General features: G+C 45.7%; 1 protein-coding gene across 3 annotated transcripts in view; it reads left to right on the top strand.

The window, feature by feature from the left end:
- The window catches only part of srlb (sarcalumenin b), a 57,517-nt gene that overhangs the window by 23,252 nt on the left and 15,194 nt on the right, over positions 1 to 19,071 (top strand). Inside the window, exons 1-4 of one of the 3 annotated variants that reach the window (XM_078558794.1) lie at positions 912 to 2,078; positions 13,003 to 13,128; positions 14,387 to 14,482; positions 18,926 to 18,958. In XM_078558794.1, the coding sequence (XP_078414920.1) occupies positions 962 to 2,078; positions 13,003 to 13,128; positions 14,387 to 14,482; positions 18,926 to 18,958 (1,372 nt within the window). In that variant the 5' untranslated portion in view covers positions 912 to 961. Of the gene's footprint in view, positions 1 to 911; positions 2,079 to 13,002; positions 13,129 to 14,386; positions 14,483 to 18,925; positions 18,959 to 19,071 lie in introns of those variants that run through there. The other 2 variants (XM_078558795.1, XM_078558796.1) reach the window with 2 other exon arrangements.

Here is a 19,071-nt window from a genome sequence, read left to right as displayed (position 1 = left end):
GTATTTACAAACATGTTCTTAACAGCATAGTATTGACCATTTTAATTCCACAACATGGACATATTCACACAGGGTTATCTTCATTGCACTCATTTCCCTCAACTAGTTGCTTGTCATCAGGCAAAAAGTCCGATTGATCCGGCTTGTGGCTTTGCTGCAATTCTCAGTGCCATTCCTTCAACATTTGATTCAAATGGTGCAAGCCAGAAGCTGGACAATGGCTATGAACAACAGCCTTGGTGATTTTACCTCTGCCTAGCCCAATTATAGCACACCTACTGCCACCCTGGGTGAGACGAGGTCTGTGTGGCTCAGTTACACACTGAGCAGGAGACTTACCAAATGAACTACACAGGCAGCTTCCATAACTGTTTCCCAATACTTGTAAGGACTGACATCAAAAAGTCCCTGAACTTAACTTTGATTTTCATTGTCCAGGGAGGATTGGAAATATGCAGTTAAATGTTATAATTCACTACAACCTATGGCATTCCATGACAAATAGCTTCACTTGAGGGGCTAATCATAGTTCAATTACCCTGCTTCTGGCTCATGACAGGTCCTCCATTAATGGAAAATCACAATTAAATCCAGATTAATAAGGGTCACACAGATTTATCATTACTTTTATTTTTGGAGAGTCCACATAATCAATAATTCACCTTTAGGTGACACAGGCCTATATTGCTCCATCTGTCCCCTTCCTACAAATAGTAACACCTGCTCTTGATACTGTTCTGGGCCTGTAATAGCATTGCTTTGAATATTTATTTTCCCTCTGAATTATATTGAACGAAAACACATCGAGACAGAAATTGGCCTCAAGCTGACTGATAATGTTCTGATCATTTAGAGCCAGGCTGAAGACTTCAGCAAACTCAACAGTGAAGATGTTGTCATTCTTACAGGGAACCGAGCCTTGGCTGCAGATCCAGGTGCTGACGTGCATGATGAGAAGCTTATGAATGGTAAGCAGCAAGCAGAGAAGGCCAGTCCCCCACTGTACACAGACTCACCTGATGATAGTTCAGACTTGGGATCACGCAGTTCCACGGTGGATTCCAGTGAAAAGGAAGAGAAAGGTCAGTCACACATTGATAGTTGTGCAGCAGTATGTTCAAGATGTGCTACTATACAAGATAACGTGGTTAAAAGAGGTTTAGAAGATCAAGACTTTCAAAGCAATGAAGACAACTCTAAAAATGACACTGAGGAGTTGACTGTAAATGATGAAAGAAATGAAAACCTAGAGTCTGGCACTACTGAGGACGAAGATAGTGTTCATGCTGATAAGGACGATGGCAATTCTCAAGAGCTAGATCTCAACAGCACAGAAGCTGCATCAACAGTGGAAGGTGAATCAAATGAAACTGCAGGAAATACCATCAATGGATCCCAAAGGGATGAAGAATCAGAACTAAGAGAACCAACACAAAATGGGGCCCAAGAACATGCCAGAGATTCTGAAGAAGAAACTGAGCTAAACAGCAACAACGTAAGTCAGCATTGGCCTGAGCAGGATGATTCCGATGGTGAGTCGGATCTTAAGGAAGGTTCTTCAGAGGAAACAGAAGAGACTTCAAGCCAAGAAGACAAAACAGAGCATTTGGAAGAGGAAGCACTGGATATTCAGGAAGAGAATACTGAAGCAGCAGGTTCTGAGCAAGAAGCTAATATGGGGGAAGGTGAACCTGAGGGGCAGGAGCAAAATGACAAGGGAACTGACAATAAATGGGATGAAAATAAAACTGAAGAAAATGTGATGGATTTGGAAGATTCTGATAGTCAGGAAACTCTACAGTTTGCAGCAAGTGACAATGGCAATGGATCTGAGGAAGGTGGAGATAATAAAGAGGCATTTGCAAAGGAAGCGCAAGTATCGGATCAAAAAACTGAAGGAGTCAAAGTTGCTGAGGAGGGGATTATTGAGCCAGGCTTTATTTCTGATGAAGCTGCTGCATTCCCAGGATCTGAGAATGCAGGAAAGGAAGAAGCTGCTGATTCTGAAGGAAGTATGCCCGATGGCACCATTGATAACACAAGGCTTTCTCCTGAAATGAAGGAGCAGAAAAGAGACGGTGAGTCAGTGAGGACTCATCTTAACACGGCACTGACATGTTCAGCTGTGGAATTTCATTTTATTCTTTTGGCTTCCCACATCAACTTAATTTAACACATCAGCTGTACGAGTGAGACTGACCAATGGAGTTTGGGGATTTTCTGCTTGTGATGTCACTAATTTCAATATTAATGCCTAGAGTGATTCATTCATAACAACGCATATACTTCCCATGATGCATGACTTCATGGTTTCTGTGTGGTTTCACCTCCTTTACCTCTAATACTTGTGAACAGAAACTTGCTTCAGGAGATGCCTCCCTGTACTATCAGTGTGATGTCTTACCCTCAGATAATACTTAAAAGATTAGAGCCAATTCTGCATCAAGCAACCCCCAAAATTTACATGAGATAAAGCTTCTCTTTTACATTGTCCCAAAAATATCCAGGGCAGGTACAGCACTGGTTAGATACACTGCAAAGCCCCCTCTACATTGCCCCATCAAACATCCCCAGGGCAGGTACAGCATGGGTTAGATACAGAGCAAAGCTGCCTCTATACTGCATGTAAGTAAATGTGTCTTTACTATGCTCAAAGAAACTTTTTTAATTGCATCCTCAGAAGAGCATTCTATACCATGCCAGAATAACATGTTTATTTACCACATTATCTGTGCTGCATGGAGGAGGGTGCCAAAATAGTGTCAAGTTAGTTTTATACCCCTAGGAACTGGGATGAGACTGGGAGAATGGATTCCATATCAGACCCTTACAGACAAGTAGGAACACACCTTCCATGTGCCAGATTCAAACCCAGAAAAGGAAGGACAGGGTTTTAACTCCCTGCATCTCAGTCCTGCATCACAGATAACTGAACTGTTTTTTTGATTTACACTCACAGTTAATTGTAGATTTATTCTTTTACATTGGATAACAATGCTTATTTGTCAGTGTTTCCACCAGTTAAGAAATTGGAAAACATCATAGCTCAAAGGCTTGTTCAGTGTTCTTAAGGGAACAGTGCATGATGAAAATATACCAGCAAAAGTATGATACAGTAGTTTACCATTGTGCATTGGTACATGTCTAAAAGGCTTGATTGAATCTAGTGTGCAGAAGTTCTCAAAAGACCAGTGTTACTCTAGGTCAAGAATTACAGGAAGTGAATTGCTTCAGGGGCCTTCTAAGGGACACTCCTACAGAATGTTGGAACATAGGTCTCCAATCTCTGAGCTCTTCATTTAGCCATGCTGTTGTGGGTGGTGGCCATGTGGGGACAGGTCAGTCTACGAACTGTTGTTCTACTTTAATCCAGCCTTCTGCTTGCTCTGTTGGGTTAAGAATGTCTTCCTTTGTCTTTCCTTTTATGCAAGAAAAGGAGGGAAAACAGCAGAGATACCCAGGGTTATATAGAAGTAATGGCAGATTATGTAATTTGAAAAGAGAAGATTGAGAAGTGATATGATTGCTGCTTTTGGGGTTGGAGATACTGTAGCCCATGTCCAGAAAAATAGAACCAGAGAAAATGGCCTTTGCTTGAAGGAGGATAAATTAAAAATTAATCTGTGGAAATATTTCACCAAGTGAGTGAGTAGCCAATCTATGGAGCAGACTTCCAAGGTAGATGGTGGAAGCCAATAATACTGATTCATTCAAAGGCATAGATTTCTTTCAGAAAATAATATTTTGGTTGAGGCATGACATGTAGTATGCTGGAGAATAACAGGTGACTTTGGACCTATGGTTGTAAAGATTATAAATGTGAATGACATAAAATTAAGGAACAGTGAATCATTAGGGATGATCTGACTCCATGAATTGGTGGTTGAATGTACTGCACAACCCATCACTGTGGGGAATCACAGGCACAGACCCAGGCCCATCACTGTGAGGGGAGTCATAAATACTGAACCAGGCCAATCCCTGTTAAGAGATACTGTTTCCTGACAGCAGCCTGCAAACACAGCTCATTTTCCTTTTTATACCACCATCAGATGGAGGGGACTGTGAGCACGGGGGACTGGTTCTGCGCATTGATTTTGTCTTCACCCGAAGTCTAAACCAGCAGCTGGCTGATTGACTTATATTCTTGTAGGATGCAGTTGGTTCCCTATGGTTTGGGACTTTTACTGAGGGGCTTGGCCAAACATAGACAAGGGGGGGTGAGCTGTCTTTTTTTTTGAATTCATTCATGGGATGTGGGCATCGCTGGTTAGGCCAGCATTTATTGCCCATCCTGATTGCCCTTGAGAAGGTGTTGGTGAGCTGCCTTCTTGAACCACTGCAGTCCATGTGGTGTAGGTACACTCACAGTGCTGTTAGGGAGGGAGTTCCAGGATTTTGACCCAGCAATATTGAAGGAATGGTGATATATTTCCAAGTCAGGATGGTGACTGGCCTGGAGGGGGAACTTCCAGGTGGTGGTGTTCCCATGTGTCTGCTGCCCTTGTCCGTCTAGATGGTAGCAGTCATGGGTTTGGAAGGTGCTGTCTGAGGAGCCTTGGTGAGATCCTGCAGTGCACCTTGTAGATGGTACACACTGCTGACACTGTGTATCGGTGGTGGAGGAAGTGAATGTTTGTGGATGGAGTGCCAATCAAGTGGGCTGCTTAGTCCTGGGTGGTGTCAAGCTTCTTCAGTGTTGTTGGAGCTGCACGCATCCAGGCAAGTGGGGAGTATTCCATCACACTCTTGACTTGTGCCTTGTAGATGGTGGACAAACTTTGGGGAGTCAGGAGGTGGGTTACTCACCACGGAATTCCTAGCCACTGACCTGCTCTTGTTGTATTTATGTGGCTAGTCCAGTTCAGTTTCTGGTCAATGGTAACCCCAATGAATGTTGATTGTGGGGGATTCAGTGCTGTAATGCCATTGAATGACAGTGGACGATGGTTAGATTCTCTCTTGTTGGAGATGGTCATCGCATTGCACTTGTGTGGCATGAATGTTACTTGCCACTTGTCAGCCTAAGCCTTGATTGAAGTATATAAGATCCTGAATGGTCTTTACAAGGTGGATGCGGAAATGATGTTTCCTCTCGTGGGCGAGTCCAGAACTAGGGGGCACTGTTTTAAAATTAGGCGGCACCCTTTTAGGACAGGTGAGGAGAAATCTTTTCTCTCAGAGGCTAGTGCAACTTTGGAATTCTCTGCCTTAGAGGGCGGTGGAGGTGGGGTCATTGAATATCTTTAAGACAGAGGTGCATCTATTCTTGTTATGCAAGGGAATCATAGGTTATCTGGGGTAGATGTGAATGTGGAATTAGTAATACAAACAGATCAGCCATCTTATTGAATGGTGGAGTAGGCTCGACGGGCTGAATGATCTACTTCTGTTTCTATTTCACATGTTCGTATGCCTGGATATTGTCCAGGTCTTGCTGCATTTGGACATAGACTGCTTTGTCATTGGCTGTACTCCTGTCTGGACACACTGCATCAATATCAGAGTCTGAAATAGAGAATATTTTAAGCAAAGAACAGAGCTGTAAAAAATGAAACTTAAAACTGATATAAAATTTTCTCTACATGAGTAACTCCAGCCTACTATCTAAGTTCTCTCTTGCTAGTTTGATGTACACTTTCATTGTTCACCTGGAAACACTCTGGGACATTCCTCACATTAAAAGCACTGCACAAATTCAACTTGTTGTTTTAAACCCATCTGATCCCAGTTTGATTCCTGGTCCATGGTGATTTAGCTAATTTTAGCTGACTTGACTATCCTCAGTGCCCCACATCAGTGCCTTATATTTTCCTCAAGAGTCCTAAAGCAAATAAATAGATTAAAGTGTAGTCACTATTGTTGTGAAGGCAAGTGTAGCAACAAATTTATTCATGGCAAAGTCAGACAAACAGCAAATGCTAGTTGAGGGAGAAACATTGGCCAAGACATGGAAAAACAGTGTGTTTAGGTCCACACAGAAAGAATGGCATCTTTGCTAGTGGAATGGAGTGACCTTACCAGGGAGACACAATCTTCAGTGGAAAAACTTAAGAATGGAGGACTGGATATGAGAGACAGCCCAGGCATTGGGTGCAATAATCAAGCAAATTGTGCAACATGTAAAAATTATCAGCAGTGTGCTGTGTGAAGTGGTTTCCTTCTGTACTGTAAATTATTTATGTCATACTATCCACAAACGTTGCATAATTATGAATTTTGTTTTCTCTTAAAAATAAATCTAAGCAAAAAAGCCCTTGTTTTTGCTTTTCCTCAGTCAAGTTCACAATCTCAGCCAGGCCATCAGGGAAAGCCGAGAATGTTCCTTGTTGTTGAGGAAGCAAAACTTCCAAGAGTCACCTCTGTGTCTCAGCCTTGCTCTACTTGTCCTCCAGCCTCAACCTTCAAAGTGGTTCCAATTGAGCAATGGAAATTGAACCAGCAGGAAGGGAAAAACACAAAACAAGGAGGCATAATCTTAAAATGCAAGCCAGGCAATTCAGAAGTGAAATCAGGAAGCATTTCCTCACACAAAGAGCAGTGGAAATCTGGATTTGTCTCTCCTGAAAAGTTATGGATGCTGTAGGTCAATTGAAATTTTCAAGGTTGATTTTTGTTGGGCAAGGCTATCAAGGGATATTTGATTCAAGGCAGGTAAATGGGATTGAAGTAGATCATGGATGATTTGTAATGGGATGGTGGAGCAGGTTCAAGGGGCCTACTGCTTCTATGTCATGTGCAAGGAGCCCTAGAATGATCAGGGAAATGTCACATTGACTTCACATCCCTTGGGCTGAATTTTCTGGCTGTCGCGTGGGTGGTGGAGCCCGCACGTCAGTGCTTAAAATGTCGCGCGCTGACGTTGCGCAAGCGTCCCGACGTCAGCGCGCAGCATCGCAATATTTAGGAGGGCAGGCGCGCTATGAAGCGCGACACGCGCCTGCCATTAATTAAAGGCCTTGTTAAGGCCCTTAACTCAGCAATTGACGCCAATTTTGAGGAGCTTGTGTGAATTTCAGCTCGGTGCACAGGCGCAACGAGCAGGTGGATAAGTGATTTTTTAACAAAACTCATCCACGGGCGGGATATGTGGGCTCAGAGGGGTTGTTCATGTTTTTTCTGAAGTATTTAATGCAGAAAGTGTTTTAAACTTGCCTGTGTGATTGTTACCAGTTCAGATCGATTTCCAATAGCTTTCTCTGTACTTTGAAACTTCAGCTCAGCAGTCTGCAGACAGTAATCTTTATCGGGCCTGCAGCTTTCCGGAGGCCTCCATTTAGCCTGGGGGTTTGGGTTCTGACATCTCCACTGGAGGCAGCTCCTCTGAGGAGGAAGGGAGGGATAGAATAGGAGGAGGCCAGGAGTGGACAATCAGCCTCCAGGGGAGCCACCTTTGAGAGGCCAGGTGCAGGCACAAGGGGCACAGGGCCAAGAGGTTGTCCAAGGTGGAAAGGGCCGCAGAAGACGCCACTATCCTGCTGCCAGGGTATACAGGCGGCGAAACAGCTACCTTAATATGACTGAGGTGCAGTGCCAAAGGACGCTCCGTCTGTCAAGGGAAACAGTCAACTATATCTGTCAGATGATTGGTCCTGAGATCTCCCCTAGCTGTGTGGGTGGACACCCCACGCCAGCGGCTCTGAAGGTCACAGTTGCCCTCTACTTCTATGCACCTGGCTCCTTCCAGGGCTCATTGGGTGATCTTTGCGGTGTTTCCCAATCAGCTGTACACACTTGTATCAAGCAGGTTACAGACACTCTGTTCAGACGGGCATTGACCTTCATCCACTTCTGCTGCAACCAGGCAAGTCAGGTACAGCGAGCCAGAGGCTTCACAGCCATTGCTGGCTTCCCCCGTGTCCAGGGTGCAATAGACTGCACACATGTGGCCATCAAGGTGCCAGCAGGTGAGCCCAGTACCTTCATCAACAGGAAGGGCTTCCACTCCATGAATGTGCAGATAGTGTGTGATCACAGGATGCAGATTCTGCAAGTTTGTGCAAGGTACCCAGGCAGCTCCCACGATGCCTACATCCTCAGACATTCCCAGGTGCCGGTACTCTTCAGTGCTCCAGCCCGGCTGGATGGTTGGCTGCTGGGTGACAAGGGCTATCCCCTCAGAAGGTGGCTCATGACGCCTCTCCGCCGTCCAAGAACAGAAGCTGAGGAGCGCTACAATCGGAGCCACGGCACCACAAGGGCTGTGGTGGAGAGAGCCATCGGTCTTCTCAAGATGCGCTTCCGTTGCCTGGACCACTCCCAGATCGCGTCTCTGTGATAGTGGTAGCATGCTGCAGAGCACAATCTTGCGCTGGAAAGGGGGGATGCAGTTGACGATGAAGACCTTGATGCACTGGATAAGGCTGCTCCATGATGATGTATCCAGCAGTGGCTCAGAGGCTGAGGAAGCACAGGACGATGATGAGGGGCAGCACGCCGACCTGCTACTACACCAAGGAGGTAGGGACACCCGGGACAATTTAAACCAATGAACCTTCAGCTAGCTCCACACACATGGATCAGCAGGACCAGCATTGCCTGGCGCTTCCACATGTGGCACTTAGGTGCTACATCTTCCACCTCATCAGCTGCAACTAAGGGCTTAGTACAGAAACATCAATGTCCACTCAAACACTCATGAGATGTCTGTGAAACATACAACTGCAGCACAAAGGAAACACCCTCTGCCATGGTCAGAAAAGTGTACTTTATTCAGTCCAACATAAAACACAAACGTCGCTCTGACATACATAACTATTTTTTCTCTAATCTAGGGCCAACACAAAATCACCAGTGACATACTCGTGGAGTGTCTAACGTGCCTTATGCTTTCGTTTGCGGGTGCTACGTCTAGGTGCCGCCCCATCACTCGGAGTGGCTTGTGAGACAGCCTGCTGACTCTGCTGTCCTATTGGTGTCGATGACCTTGGCGGGCGTCCTCTGGTCTGTGGAGCCTGTGATGGCCCCGCCTGGAAGGGACTGGCCAGTTCCAGAACTGGCACCTCCCCAGTTGTCGCAGCCTCAACAGATGCAACGGTCACTGGCAGAGGGGCGAAGGAGCTGCTGCCCTCAACCGGAGCGCCCTGAGAGGAGCTCGCAACGATGACAGGCAGCTGCTGCGCCGACGTGAGGTCACATTGGACCTCCCTGCTCACCGCAGATGGATGGGCACCGAGCGGCGACACTTGGTGCCCAGAACATCTCCCACATTGGGAATGACCACCTGTGGCCATTACCGCTGTGAGGGCTTGCAGGTCAGAGCGTAACCCAATCAGAAGATTTTCAATCCGGATCGAAGCCCCTTTCCATGAGAGTCGCCAATCTCTCAGTGGAGGAAGCCTGAAGCTCTGTCCTGAGGTTCATGCCTTCACTGACACTCTGCCTGGACTCCTCCACCACAGAGACCAAGTGAAGCACACCCTCATGCAACCCTGCCAGATGCTCCCGCGCATCCTGCCGCTTGTCCTGCAGTTGCTGCATTGGTGACATCTCCAGAGGCACATCATCACTGCCCGACTCAGCATGTGCCTGGTCCCCTGCAGTCCTCCGGCTGCTGGCGCCATCGGCACTCTCTGTCCGTGCCATCTCCTCCAGCGATTGTGAAGTGCCCTCTCCACTGTGCCCCGGGACACTAACCGACGTTAGTGACAAACTGAAGTGTTTGTCGCTGCGCTGGTGCCTGGCTGGCTGAAATGATGTGCCGCAAGTTGCAAGTCTTGGCCCTCAGGTGTGGAGGGGGGGCTCCAGATGTGTTGGGGGCGATCATGCGATGGTGATGCTGAAATTAACAAGGGCAGTGCATCAGTTAGCGTTCAGTCAGTAACACCTTTCATCCCTTTCCTCCCCAGCCTCATAAGTCGCTCACCCTTCAAGAACCTAAGAAGACGAACATTGGTGGAATGGTAAATAGTCAAGAGGAGGCCCAAACATTACACGCGCATACAGACAGGCTGGTCAGATGCCCTAAGGAATGCCACATGGAATGTTATGTGGATAAGTGTTTGGTAAGCACTTGGGCAAGACAAGCAAGGTACGGGAATACATGAGTAATGGTAGGACCGTGGGAAATCACGACGATTACAGGGACCTTGCTGGGCAGACCCGTTAAGGTAGCAGAACAGGAACATAAGGCCTTTAACAAGGTCGAAGCCAGACGTGCCTTCATTAGATGAGGAATAGAATGTAGGAAAAGGGAGGTCATGTTGCAAGTGTAGAAAATACTGAGGCCACATCTGCACTTCTGCGTTCAGTTGTGACCTGCGCTTCATGGGAGGGATGGCATTGGAGTGGGGAGAGTGCAAAGATACCTGACCTGGATGCATGCTGGCCTGGAGAGTTGCAGTGATGAGGAAACATTGCATACACTTGCAACTTTTGCCGTGGAGCACAGGAGGTTGACAGGTCACATTATTGACCTCCAAACCGTTATGAGGGACATAGAACAAGGCAACATTTCCTCTTGGCACAGGGATGACTAACGTGGTGGCATTTATTTAAGTTGAGTGCCATGAGGTTGACAGGTGAGGTGCTGAGGACCTTTTGGACAGAGTAATGTGGGACGCACTGGCTGAAAGGGTGGTGGAGGAACAAACCCTCCTAAGATGCAAAACGTCTTTGGATGTACAGCAGCGATGCCATGGCATGTTAGGCTATGGGGATAGTGGTCACAAATGGGATAAGGCGACTTTGGAAGGTGCTAGAGATGCGCATCCTCAAGGGGCCGAAGGACCTTTGTGTATGACCCACACATCTGACTGTATCAGTCTGTGAATGAGCAGTGTTGCAGCATTAACGATTGCAGCAACCATCAGTGTGTAGGATGGTGGGGAGACAGAGTGGATGGGACAGTGGACCTGAAATACCTGGCCGCTGCACCCCAGCCTCGCTGACACCTGCCACCCTGGCTGCCTGCCTCCTCCCCAGCTCCATGGCCTGCTCCTCATAGGTGGTGAGGCGCTGCAGCATGGCGTGCCCACCACCAGTCCGCTGGCGCTCCCTCAGATTGTGCTCTGTTTTTTCCTGCAGAACAGAGAAGAGGATTTATTGGGGCAGATCGCTCATGTACTCTGCACACGCACGCCGCACCCCAACCGCAGTGGCCCATCTGAGGCCTCCAGCGGCTCCTGTCTACACTACTAATGATCAGTCCCCAGAAGATAGTACGGCTGCTCCCAACCCCCTCCCCCAATGGACACCTTGGACGCATTCGGCGTCCATCACTTTGAATAAAAAACGGGTCTTAGCGCCCATGGCAAGGAGGCGCAACTAGGTGCAGCGCCGAGGCCAGCAGATGGCTCTTGGCCACGACACCTTGAGGCTCCCCTTCCACTATCTCATCACCATCAATAAGACCTGTGTTGGAGTTCTGAGTATGTGTCTAGCTGCCTCCCCTGCAGGTTGCCCCCAGACTACTCAAATGTGACAAACACCAACATATGCTGTAGGGAACCCATCTTCTCCTCAACCATCAAGGTTGATGTAAGCGTGGTCACTATCAGTTTGCCCACACAGCGTGCGCCAAATGCCCAATGCAGTAACGACACTAAGACATGGGGGACGGTGGTGGGGGGGGGGCGCTCAAAGTCTAAGGCTACCTGCTGGGTAAAATGGCCAAGGCTGACATGGTACTCAGCCTTCCAGAGCGCAACATATCATTGAAGTGCTTGTGGCACTGCGTCCCAGTGCGCCACACATCGTCATGGGCGCTTACAGCCACTGCCACCCCCTGCCACGCCTGCCTGGTGATCTGGGGGGCCTCCTCCTCCCATCCTCTGGATACAAAAAATCCTGATGGTTGGACACCTCTTCGAGGAGGACAGCAAGGCAGGCACCTGAGAACCGAGGGGCACAGTGGCCCCCTGCTGGTCTACCCTGCAGCCTGCCCCCCTCCTCCTCTGCCCTCAAACCAGCATGTCCTTCTCTATAAGTGGCCATGGTGAACAGCCCCAAGGAGGCTGCCTGGCCACTCTTTATACAGATTGCCGGTTCCCCATTGGAACCAGTGGTCTGAACACGCCTGCCGCCGTTTCGATTTTCCCGCTGTACATGGGAGTTGCAAATGCGCTGGGCAGGCCTTAATTGGCCCGCCCGCACAAAATGGCGGCGCGGCCTGTTTCGGTGGCAGCAATCAGCTGCCCACCCGCCGCCAAGTCGGTTGGGCCCGCCTGACCGTCAAGGGCAAAATTCAGCCCCTTGTGTTTTTTTTTTAAGTTTTAAAATTAAGGAACGTTTTAGATTTTGTTTTTTTAAATTTATGGGCACATGGAGTTCTCCCTAATATGGAGCAGCCTGTCAACAACAATACAGTAATGGCTGATACCCATGATTCCTACAAGGAATCCGTGTCTTCAGGAGGGAAGGAAGTTGGGGAAAAAAAAAAATCAATGTTGCAGTATTATGATATCTAGTTAGATATAAACAGCACCCAGAATGCCATTTTACCTCCACTGTGCAGAGAATGGAAATAACTTGCATTTTCATGGTGCTTTTCACATCCATGGGATGTCTAAGAGCATTTCTCTGAATTATTTTTTAAGTACAGTCATTGTTGTAATACAGCAAAATGCAGAAGCCAATTTGCACAAAGAAAAATTCCACAAACAGCAATGAAGTGAATGACCAGATAATCTGTTTTTGACATCATTGGCTGAAGATTAACATTGGCTAGGACACCAGGAAGAATTCCTCTGCTCTTCTTTGAAATAGTGACATGGGATCTTTTACATCTACCTGGTAGGGCAGACAAGGCCTCAGTTTAACGTCTCATCTGAAAGATGGCATCTCTGACAGTGCAGCACTACCTCAGTACTGTGTTGGGAGTGTGAGCCTGGATTTTGCGCTCAAGCCTCTGGAATGGGAGAAGAGCTGAGAATGTTATCATTGATCCAAGGCTGACACAGAGAGTGAATGCTGTTCTAACAAATGTTTGGAGTGGGGATTCAGAGCATTTAAAATCGAGCAGTGCTGTTCATTTCTGATATTTTCCTTTCTCTTTGTCTGCAGATGAAGGAGATGAGACGGAGGTGGAGGTGGAGGAGCAGCCTCAGCTACTGCTACCTTACAGAGATCGATCTCACATTGACAAAACTCTTCGACTGAATGAAAAGACTCCATCTGATGATTACACTAGTAAGTCAGCTGCCGGGGTGGGAAAGGACTCTGGCTCTGCACATGTATTAGAATAGTTTCTGGAACTTTCACAAATGCATAAATATGAAAAACCCGCAACCTAAATAAAGATTCAAAAAGGCCGACAACTCAGAAATAAATAATTACACTGAAAGTGCAGTGGAAATGAAATTTTACTTAAGTTGCAGTTACACATAACATTCCTCCACTTAAATTGGAAGTTTCAAGCAGAAAGAAGTGTATTTAGGTCACAAGAATTATTTTCTACAGGTGTCTAGGCCACAACCACTCCAAAGAAGTTTGATTTTTGACATTTTGTTTGGTGCATTTTTCAGTATTTTGGAATCTACAATGAATATTATTACTATTAAATTTTATTTAAATGTAAAAATGATGGGCCTTTGCTCAGTTTTCTTGAAATCCACTCATTATTTGCCAATTGAATTTTTTTAATATAAATATTTTTAAACAACTTTCCCAAGCAACAGTAGATAAGTCCCAAATTTCCTTGGGTGCTTTCGTATTATTGGGATGTGGGGGACTCATCATCAGCAGGGTGAAATGGAGCCGAATCCTCCTCTTCTGTTTCAGTACTGTTTTCAGCCCAAAGCCTGTTTTTTGGGGAAATCAGAGAGATACAACCTGTTATGAGAGACAGAAAACAAAGATCCAGCCTGTTACTGAAGACGTATAGAAAATCTTATTTTCAAGAACATTCCCAAACCCCATTCCCTCAGAAAGTAGTGAATAAATCCATCATTAGCTGCTAGCATCGTCTTCAGAAATGTCTAGATCCACCATTACTCCCATGCAAAATGCTGAACGTTGGGTAAACCAGTAGCTTAGGTGTGATAAGCAAGGCTTTTCAGTGCGACTACATGTCACAGACCAACGTTCAAGGCTACATTTGAGTTGTCAGCTTTTCTGCAGCTGTTTTTTGGTTCTGGTTAGTTTTCCACGTTGGCATGTATGATGCATTGAGCCACGAGCCTGATTAGTGGTGGTGTGGGTGAGGAATCTTCTGGAGATGTGGGGGTTAGGAATATTTTGGGGGTGTCAGGCAATTTCTGTAGGTTTGCTTTATATCTTTGAGAATCAGGGAGCATTTATACAGAGCAGTGGGTGGAGTCCATTGGAAGGCATGTTGAATGTATGTCCGAAAGGCAGTGTTATTGGTGGACTTGTCAAATGTTTCTCTTTGTTTTTTCTTGTCCTCCATATGCATTTTATTGTGTTCCCCATCCCACCCCCTCACTAGGTGTGCTACAGCGGTTACGGAAGATATACCACAATGCCATTAGACCCCTGGAGCAAGCATACAAGTACAATGAGCTCAGACAACATGAAATCACAGGTAGGACTGGAGGAAAATGCATTTGTATGGATGTTGAATGAAGATGTGGACTATGACAGGACCCAAAAATGTGACAAAATTAAAAAAGAGTTAGTCATACTATACTGTTGACTTTCAACAATTATATACAGGGGTGGCAAACATTGTAAAATCTACTATCTAAGAAAGGAAACCAGAGTTTCAACGATATGACTGTGTCAAAAATGAAGCTTTATCACTCACTTAAAGTAGCAGTCACATAATTAATATTTAATTAGTATAATTTGCTATTAGTCCTGTCTCTTGTACCCTAGAAACGTTAACACCTGAAGTCAATGTCACTGAAAAGGAAAAGCAGCTAATTGTGAAAATTGTTGACACTGTAGTCATACACTGTTGTGTTAGTTATTACTAGTGCACATTCCATGAAGCTAAAGTCCAGTAAAGTGATAGACAGTGAATGACAGGTCTTAACAGTCAGGCAAGATTGCTGCCATATTGAGTGAGATGTACTGTTTATGACAATTTCACAATATCTATGGTTTAATCACTTGACCAGTCTATCAACATCTTGACAAGAATGCATATTTGATGAAAATCAGGTCTAGCCAAGATTAGCAACAGAGCCCCTGAGTGCCCATCTCTTAAGACCTGGCTTCTGCATTATTGATTGATTCTAAGGCATTGACTGATCAAGGGGTTTAAAGGATGTTGCAGCCTACTAGAAGGAAGCTGTTGCCAGCTACAAATGAACCTCAAATGAACTTATTTGGGATATAACTCCCTAGAGCCCCCCTTTGTTAAATATATTTGAGATCAAAAACATAGTTTTATTCAACATTGGGTGCATTTCTGTGCCCAAGCAGCTTTTGTTACTGATGCTAGCTGTGATGTAGCCCTGAAGCGTGAAGGAGCAACAATGTAGGTTAACAGGGAAAATCTGTGGATGGATACCAGCGAAGTCCAGAACCCGTGGCATGTGACTGGCAAAACATCTCATCAAAAAGGGCGACCTATAGCTATTTAAACACATTTGGTTCTTGTGGCCGAGGGATTGCAGATAATGCATCCTCATTTCTTTGCCAATTTGTTCATATTATGCAATATTGAGAAATTATGAAATAATTTCTAAAATGCGGCCCATGTGTCAGAATGTTAAGTAAGTGCTCATTGTTAAAGTGGAGGGCAAGACAATTCATCCACTCCTATGCAATACTGCACTGGACTGTCGGGATTGATTATGCGTTCGTGTCTGGAATGGAACTTGAGCCCACAACCTTCTGACTTCGAGGCATGAACGCTACCGACTGAGCCCACAGCTGTCATGACAGGGGAGCAGCACCCCTGCCTTGACCTCCTTCCCCTTCTTTCGCTCAATTCTATAAAGCAGTTAATTTATCTCCCAGTTTCCAGATCTGATGAAGGGTCTCCACGGGACATTAATTTGTCCTTTACTCTTTCTCCTGTTGCACTCTTTTTAAATCCAGATTTCCAACTGTTGCTTATTTTTGTTAATCTCTGTAAATCTGTGCTATTTGCCATTGATGTTGAATTGAGTTTGCGCCAGTAAACAGTATTAGGTTTTATTCTGAGAAACACCAGTTCCAACCATAACAGTTTGATCTGGTTTTCACAGATGAAAGTATTATCAGTGAACCTGTTTATTTTCAGTTTTGATATGGGAGCAGATCCAAGAATAATCTGACTCAATGTTTGCAGTCAAATGACTTCTGTTTTTATAATCAGAGTTATTTGATTATAAAGCAGCACTTCAGAAATGATGATTTAGGGACGTAGTGCTGAAACACACAAATGTTTACCTCAACCCATGACGCACACATTCTCCCTACACTCCCTAGTTCATCCTTACTGTTGATTCTGTGACCAGTTTCCTCGTCTCTTCATAATAAATTAGTTTTCAGAACTGAAATTGTTGAACTAACCGCTCAGCTATAGATCCAAATGATTTTCAAAATTAAAGTGAAGATTAGAAATGACGCAGGTAATGACTTGTGTAGGTGAATGCACTGGGTGAGGTAGCAGTGGCCAGGAACTCGGCTGCTGCTGACTTAGCCAATGTCAGTCAAGGTAACAACATGGGAACTAAAATTGTTTCAGTATAGTTAGGCTAGGGAAGGAAGGTGGGAATTAGCGTGCGGTCCTGTCCTTTACTGTTTTACGACGGCTCATGTTGGAAAATGCATAAGTGTGGACGTTGGATGGAAATCTGGACTGTGACGGTCTCAAAAGGACAGAAAAAGACCGCAAAATTTAAAAAAAGAATTATAGTCATACAATGCCATTGATTTCCAACAGGGATGTACAGGGATTATAAAATCTTCATTCTCAGTAAGACACTAGGGCTTCGATTATGCAAGTGATTGTGTCAAAAATGGAAATGACGTTTTAGATCCTGCTGAGTTCTAACGTCATTTATTTACATTATTGATAGCATCATGGGTGCTTCTTGATGGCATAATGATCCTGAAAAATCATTCAGCCATTTTGAGACCCAATAGGCAAGTGTGGGTGCTTCCTTTATCGGATGAAATACCTGAAAATTAAGTTTTATGCACCCGAGATAAACAGAATAGTTGCTTCAGCGACTGAGAAAATTGTGCTCAGATGGCTAGAACCTGTAACAACATTGTGACGGAAATCACTGGACACCACTTTGACATTATATATCTTAACATAAGAGCGTACGAAACACTTCGAGAACATGAAGTGTGTTGGTACACACAATTTTAAAAATGAGCTGACGAATTTGAGCATTTTGAATTATTTCCGTAGGATGGAACATCAGGGATTTGGGGGCGGCAGTGGGATGGGCGGGTTGTGGGAAGCAGGGAAACATCAGCCAATGTTCCTGCTGCTGATGACTCTCCAGTGATTGTTTCTAGAAAGTGCAAGCGTAGAGAGAACTGCATGGGTCTTGACAATGTGACGCTTTCCACAGTTAAATATTCTACAACATGTAAGGACCAATAATGTGGACTATGCGCAGGGTCTGTGAAACAAGCTCTGGCTCCACTTATATCCAGATGAGCCAACTTTTCATGAGAACGCAATGGCAGCTCGCTTGAATATGCAGATGTACCTCCCAACATTGAGACTGTCAGGCTGGCTGGGCTAAATAGCGGTTGGCCATTTGGGGCAGGAATGAGAATGACATGTGAGAAAACTGAACCCTGTGAGGTTAAACAGCCCAGTTACAAGCGACATGCTCTTGTAGAAGGTCAGAGATGCTCAAGAATATTATTTTAACATATGTTCAGTGCCAGTGGGCTTTGATTACTTATGTGTCTCAGGCATTTTCCTTCTGTATTGCTCTATGTTCATGGCCTCGGGCACAGAGAAGGACTCGGGGGCGCCTGGGTTATATTATTGACCTTTTAACGTCTAGACGCAACTGTCCATGGACATCTCAGATCCTACCTGGCCGATTTTAGCCCTGCCTGATCGACGGAAACGGGCCAGGCAGTTAAAATTGCCATAAGTGACTCGCCTACTGCTGTCACACACCAGTTCCTCTGGTTCCAGTTTTAACTTGGCCTTCTGAGCATGCGAGAGGGACAACCGCTGGAAACCTGCAAAGTTTTCCTTTAAAGATGCAGCTTGGGATCCGATCACTGGGGCACGGACTGCTTCGTTAACCAGAGGCCTGCGGTTGTGGTTTTACACCAGGACAGCTAAATGCGAAGTTGAGTCAAGACCGAAAGGCCAAGTTTTTTTACTTAAAAAATTCCTTGAGGATCCTTGAGAAGCAGGGTTCTTCCTCTAAGCCACGTCAGCTCAGGCCTCCCCCTACCCCAGGTACCCTCCCCCAACCCCTCTCCAACTATCCCAATCGCAAGGCCGTCTTGAAATTTCCTCTTGCATCTTACAGCTGTGCCCTTCCTTTGGCCCCCAGTGGTAGCTTCTGCTGCATGACGCTGCACACCCGCCTCCCAGCCAATTTCCGCCGCGAGTGGGGGAAGTGGAATTGGAGGGGGGCGGGGGGTGGGGGTTCTCACTGAGCCTCTGTCGATGACGCCTGGAAGTTAAAACCGCACAATGCCAAGATACGGACAGTTTGACGCCCACCTTGGTTCCCATCCACCTGCCCCAACACCACCCCACTCCTCCTCCACTCGGCTACCCGCACGACTCCTGGTCCCCAGTTAAAATCAGGGCTTATGTTTCACTTGAATGTTTCAACTGTTTGGTCCAACACTGGTTCAAAATAGCTCCTTTGAGAAAAACTACTCAAATTTTAAAAGTTATGATAAACACATAAATCTTGCACGTAGAAAGGAATAACATGTTTAAATGTCTCAGTTTTCAGCTTCCATGTATTTGTTTAACATTTTGTTGTCATCATTTCTGCTTCTTTCTTCTCTTTCTCTTTCTTCACTGATTTCATTTCTTTCCCTTTGCTTGACTCCACTCACTCTGCCTTTTTCTTCCCCTCCCATCTAACAGCCTACCCAGGACGTTCCATGAACTCATTCCAAGGTTGGTAACATTATCTGCCTCTTGCATGCTCAAGCCCAACATTTTAACTATTAGGGGGCAAAAGGCAGTAACATAACTGAGCAAGCGTGCTACTTGGTTGGAGAAACGCCATT

Source organism: Cetorhinus maximus, chromosome 15 (assembly GCF_964194155.1).
Source record: "Cetorhinus maximus chromosome 15, sCetMax3.hap1.1, whole genome shotgun sequence".
Lineage (NCBI taxonomy): Eukaryota > Metazoa > Chordata > Chondrichthyes > Lamniformes > Cetorhinidae > Cetorhinus > Cetorhinus maximus.
Note: the sequence above shows the minus strand (reverse complement) of the source record. Positions and strands in the feature narration are given on the sequence as shown.